The 6,089-nt window shown below is 62.5% G+C and overlaps 1 protein-coding gene across 1 annotated transcript in view; it reads right to left on the bottom strand.

Annotated features, from left to right (window-relative positions):
• ITPKB (inositol-trisphosphate 3-kinase B) overlaps positions 1 to 6,089 on the bottom strand; it is a gene marked incomplete at its 5' end in the record, with an annotated part of 97,625 nt that overhangs the window by 14,295 nt on the left and 77,241 nt on the right. The window contains 2 exons of the mRNA XM_005880154.1: positions 719 to 932; positions 1,996 to 2,095. Coding sequence (XP_005880216.1) covers positions 719 to 932; positions 1,996 to 2,095 — 314 coding nt within the window. The remainder of the gene's footprint in view (positions 1 to 718; positions 933 to 1,995; positions 2,096 to 6,089) is intronic.

The raw sequence follows: 6,089 nt of genomic DNA, 5'->3' as shown, positions 1-6,089 counted from the left end.
CCATGAGACCGACAGCCACGCCGAGCCCCCACCCTGGGCCCAGCAGGAGAGGGAGTCGCATGGCGATCCCGGGATTGAGGGTCCAAGTTCGGGAGGGGACGAGAAAACTCTGCAGCCAACAGGGCCCAGGGCTGAGGGCGGGGGTCTCAGCGCCTCCGGTTCCACTCGCCTCGCACCCAGGCTCCGGCCCAGTCTCCTCCCCTCCCCCCTCCCAGCTCCTCTCCTGCTTATGTCCTGGGCAGACATCAGGGGAGCCTGCGTCCTGGGGAGGAGGGGGTGGCCCAATGCTGCGCACGGGCCCGGGTGACCCTTTTAGCCAATGTGCTGGGCCCAGGGCCTGGAGCACCTGGGAGATGGGAAGAGCCTCCCCTCGAAGCTCACGTAACAGGAAGCCACCCCGTGCTACCCCCGCAGCCCCCGGACCGGACGGGCAGTTGCCTCTGCCCCTCCCTGGGGACACTGAGCACCAACCCCGGCCCCACCAGCTAGTGCTCCCGCCCCACCCTAGCTCACCCGAGTGGGGGAGCCATCGGGGTCAAAGCCAGGGTCCCGGTCTCCTCTGCATGTAATGGGACATGGCTGGGGTGGGGATGGGGTCCAACAAGACCCCCGGGCCCGCCCATGCACCCACGAGGCCTCGGGGGCGCCCGGATGCCGTCTGGTATCTGCCACGGGCCTGGCGCGGTTGGAGGCGCGAGCGCGGAGGAGCCTGGCTCACCTGACGCCCATCTTGCAGTCCATCACGCAAGGCGAGTCGAAGTCGGCCAGCAGGTCGTCCATCTGGTTGTAGCGCTCCCCGTCCTTCACCACGTCCCCGTGATAGGCCGGCACGTAGGGCCTCAGCACGTCGGCCATCAGCCGGTCCAGGCAGCGCTGCTCCGACTCACAGTGCTTCTTCAGGATCCGGCCGTTGGCAGCCGCCTTGAAACTCCCTGCAGAGCGAGGGCCTCAGCGCAGGGCTCCCCACTGGCCCCACGCCCCGGGCCTGTCCCCTCGGGCTTGCTAAGCGCAGGCTGAAGGTCTCCATTGTGGACCGAGCACGTTGAGAGGAGTGGGTGCACATCCCAGACCCCCCACACTGACGGCAACTCCATCTGACGATGGAGGGACCAGTGCTCACTGCTGGAGGGCGGCAGGGCCAGGGGCAGGTCTGTGCCAAGACTTACTCTCTCTCTGCATTTCCACTGCCATCCCCCTTCCACCCCCATCATCACTCCTGCTTCTCGGGCAACGAAGGCGTCTCTGGTCTCAGGAGAAACCCCGCTAGGACTGGTTAGGTGCCAGGACAGCAGCCTGGCTGAGAGCCGGGTCCACGCTCGCCCCCCTGGCCATGCCCCTGCTGAGCACGCTCTCAGGGGGCGTCTAGGGAGTGCATCCATTCCCGAGCCTGGGCTGCGCCCATGTGCTTGGGGTATAAGAGAAACGCCAGGCCCCGTGCTGGCTGCTGATGAAGGCCAGGCCATGGACAGCCACCGAATGCCCTGGAGGACGCCACCAAAGGGCCCCGTGGCCCGGGCAGCTCCGGGCTCGGCTCCAGGTGCCCCTCCTCCCTGTCACTGAGAAGCAAACTAGAGCCACGTGGCTGCCTGGTGCCCTGGCACCCGCACCCAGCATGCCACCCATCTCCCACCTACGGCCTCCTTCCAGCAGATACTGCATTTTCATTGATGTTGCGACCCCGGGCGATGGGGTACAGCAGATGCTCAATGAAGGCGTAGATGTTGCCTCCTTGTCCCAGATGACAAATGGGGGCCTACAACGTCATCTGTCTTATCGAGTTAAGAGACAGAGACTGGGGGGGGGTGCGTGTTTGGGGAGGGGATGGCAGCTGTCCCTGGGCATCTGCTAGCAGCGTTAGGGCCACATCTCGAGAGCATGGCTGCCGCTGCCGCTGCGAGTCTCAGAGAACCTGATTGGTCACTTTCACCCCCAAACTCCCAAGCCCCTCCCCCCACGAGCTGGGCGACCCCCAGGGAAAACCCGGGGAGCTGCTACCTGCGTGTCCCGCCAGCTGGATCCAGGGGTACTTCTTCTTGAAGGACATGACGAAGGGAGACCAGTGCACCATGTTCTTTATCTTCCTCCATGATTTGCTCTGGAAACAAGCCAACGAGAAGCTGGGCATTAGCACGAGAACGGCCTCCTGGTTAGGGTGAGCTCCAAGCAGGGTGAGCACCGCGGCCTGCGAGAGGGCCACGCCCACAGCACGGGCGCCTTGGGGGCCTCACCTGCCAGAGGGGCTTTGGCCTCCTGGCTTCTCTCTCTGTGTCTCCCTCTCTCCCATCCTCCTCCATTTCCTTTTATAAGAAATAAAACTGCTTAACCATCCAAAGCAAACAAGCTCCGCTCCGAGTTCGCCAAGGCTGAGCCAACGCCCAGAAGCAAGGGGACCCCCACGGAGGAGGTTTCGGGTGTGAGGAGGGGGAAGGGTGGTCTCAATCCAGGGCGGACCCCCATACCGTGCCCCCCCCATCAGGGAACAGCTGAACTCACGCTGCCCCTTCCCACCCTCTCAGGCCTCAGTCTCCTCATCACGTTCGTGAGGGGGGACAGCTGGTCCCCCAGCTCCTCGGCCTGATGGACACTCGGGGGCTCTAAATGACGTCCAGCCCAACAGCGTTCGTGAGGGGGGACAGCTGGTCCCCCAGCTCCTCGGCCTGATGGACACTCGGGGGCTCTAAATGACGTCCTACAGCCCAACAGCCGCGGCCACTCAGAGGAGATGAGGGAGGGCCACGTCACCCACGCCACTGTCCGCTCACGTCACTCGTAGACGCAGTAACAACAGAGCACCTCTGCCCGCGAGTGGTTAGAAGAGCGATTTTAAAGGGAGCTCCCCCGGCACATGCGGTGAGCAGGCCTGTGGGTCTCTCCCCTTCGGTGCTGCTCCTTTTCAGGCCGGGCGCTCACACGCGTATGTGTGTGCGTGCATGTGCATGTGTGCATGTGCATGTGTGCATGTATGTGCATGCGTGCAAGTGTGCATGTGCAGCTGTGTGTGCATGCATGTGCGAGTGTGCATGTGTGTGTGCACATGCGGTGAGCAGGCCTGTGGGTCTCTCCCCTTCAGTGCTGCTCCTTTTCAGGCCGGGCGCTCAAACGCGTATGTGTGTGTGCATGTATGTGCATGCGTGCATGGGTGCAATGTGCATGTGCATCTGTGTATGCATGCACGTGTGAGTGTGCGTGCATGTGTGCGTGTGCATGTGTATGCATGTGAGTGTGCATGCATGTGCGTGCGCATGTATGTGCATGCGTGCGTGCAATGTGCATGTGCATCTGTGTGTGCATGCATGTGTGAGTGTGCGCATATGAGTGTGCATGTGTGTGCGTGAGTGTGCATGTGTATGTGCATGTGTGTGCGTGAGTGTGCATGTGTAGGAGAGGCTCCTTGGGCAGAAAGGAGAACTAACATTCATCACGCACCTTCTTTCCCAACAAGCATTATGGTCATTTGTAGAACCGAGCCGCAAAGAAGTAAGTGGTGAAATTGGCATTTAAACCCTCACCGATACAACTACTTTTTAAAAATACATATAATTTTATTGATTTCAGAGAGGAAGGGAGAGGGAGATAGAAACATCAATGATGGGAGAGAATCATTGATCAGCTGCCTCCTCACACCCCACACTGGGGATGGAGCCCACAGTCCGGGCATGTGCCGTGACTGGAAATCAAACAAATCCTGGTCCACAGGTCGACGCTCGACCACTGAGTCACACCAGCCGGGTAATATGACTACTTTTTAAATATCCCTCCCCCCCCAGTCCCCAGCAATAAGCCTTTCTCTAGGAAAACATCCCTGGGTGAACTTTAGTAAAAACAGGCTATCGAGCTAAAAAAAGACCAAGTGGCCCCAAACACACGAGCCCCGATGGGGCGATGAGCATCTGAACTGCGAAGGGTTTCCTGAGACAGCGGACCCTCACGGCCAAACCCAGAGTGAAAACCACAGGCTCTGCTGGGAGAAGGGAGCTGGGGTCCTGCAGGAGGGCGAGGGGCCCTCACTCCCGTCCCACTGGCCGGAGCCAAGGTTAAACCAAGGTTAAACCAGTCTCCCTTTCCTCTCTTCGCCGAGACACCACTGTCATCAAGCTTCCGAGTTAAGGTCTGTTTAAGGAGAGGAAGTCTTCCCTCCCGACCTGGCCATTCCTATCCCGTCCCAGAGCCACGGCCTCGGCTCGCTTCAGCCGGCCACGTGACGGGGCTGCGCAGGCACTGACCGTGTTTTTCCAGGCCCCCCGATGGAGATCGCCAAAGAAGGCGAAGGAAGGGAGGCGTTTCTTATCTGAGCGCCCAGAAGGCTGGTAAACAATCAGGCAGACAATGCCGAGGCAACAATGGAAAACCTAATGACCGCGATGAGCCAAGCCCGGACGCCCGGGGAAGACATCAGGGCGGGGCCGGAGGAAGAGTGCACAGCGGCCGCCAGCTGCTGGTCACGTCCCTGCAGCCCAGCTCGGAGGGGCCGGGTCTGACAGGCCAGGGCGGGTGGGGGGAAGAAAGAGTGCTTTCACCCAGGGCTGACCCCACTCCCTACCACCCACCAGCTGGCCCCCTAGCCTTTCTTCGTGCCTCGGTTTCCTCGCCTGTCTAGGAGGAGGAACTGCTGGTCCCCCAGACTCCGTGGACCCACAGACTCTCTAGGACTCTGGGAAATGACCTTCCACATCCCAACAGCCAAGGGCACTCGGAGGACGATCGGCGAGGCCCACTGCCACCTGCTGCAGTGTCACCTCATGTTTTATCCGTAGACACGGCGGCAACAGAGGACCCAGGGAAGCTGTGTCCCGGGCCAGGGAGGGGCCGCGCAGGCGCGATTGTGGGAGGAAGGCCCAAGGCGGCTCTCGGCACAGGCACGGGGGACGGACTCGGGAAAGAAAGAAGGCACTGGGGACGGGTGGCTCGTGGGAACAGGGGCCTGGGACGCAGATTGGCTGAGCAGGTGATGTGGTGTGCGGGCAGCAGGCCCACCTGGTCTGGGTCCTGGCTCCGCCCTCCTCACTGACTGACCTTGAACAGTCCTGACCCACCTTGAGGCACTATTATGCCACCTGTAAAATGGGCATAAAACAGACCCCCCTGTCCCAGCAGGAGGTAACGCCATCAGCAGAGTATGGGGTGTCGCGGGAGAGTCTCAGCTCTGGGTTCAGGGCGGGCTCTCTGAAGCCATCCTGGGCGCTGTCTGGCTGGGGCTGAGCGGAGTAGGGCTGGCTCAGGCCACCCTGTCCGGACGCAGCTCTCCAGAGACCTGGGGACACGCTGAGCCTGCAGCCCGCGACCCGGGAGGCAGGAGAGATCAGGGCACTGGGAGCTCGAAGCCTCCAGGCCTGGCTCTCTCTTCCGAGCCTAAAGACCAGGGGTCCGGCTGCAAAGAGAGGGGCTGGGGCCCTCTGATGGTTCACGGACCCACGACCCTCCCCACATCACTGAGCTCGGAGCAACAGGACGTTTTCTGCTCGGCTTCCCCACTCCCGACCTCCTCCACGAGGAAGCATTTCTGCCCCACGAGAGGGGCCCCGACGGCCACGGCCACCCGAACCCTCCATCCCACGCTGCCCCGCGCGGGAGGCGGTGGGACACTCCACGTGGGCGGCTTGCACACGGGACGCAGGGTTTGCCCGGGCTTTTAAGTAGCAGCGCCAGGAACGGAGCCTGCTGGGTGGCCCTCTCGCCCCACTCCCAGCCGCAGGAGCAGAGACAAGCGGCGGGCGGAGGAGAGTTTGGGTGTCAGTTCCGCTCTGAGGGCCCAGGGCTCAGGGCCCCGCTCGGGCACCACACCACTCGCAGGGGGAGCTGCTTTCCGGGCGGTGGGTGAGGGCCGGTCGGGCACACAGCCTCCCTCCACGCCCGCGCTGGAGGGAGCCGCCGTCTGAGAAACAGATGCCAGGCCCCCACCTGACAGGTGATGAGGCAAGAGAGGAGGGCAGCCCACTGCCCCCAGGAATCCACGCTGAAGAGCCGCCCTTTAGCTCTGCTCTCCCTCCCGTCTCGGGCGGTTCTCGATGGCCTCGGTCTCTCCTCTGGAATCGGGCCCCTCCCGGGCCCCCACCTCCCCGCCGGGCTCGGCTCGGGAACCGCCAACGCAG

This window comes from Myotis brandtii, unplaced genomic scaffold, assembly GCF_000412655.1.
Source record: "Myotis brandtii unplaced genomic scaffold, ASM41265v1 scaffold627, whole genome shotgun sequence".
Classification (NCBI taxonomy): Eukaryota; Metazoa; Chordata; class Mammalia; order Chiroptera; family Vespertilionidae; genus Myotis; species Myotis brandtii.
Note: the sequence above shows the minus strand (reverse complement) of the source record. Positions and strands in the feature narration are given on the sequence as shown.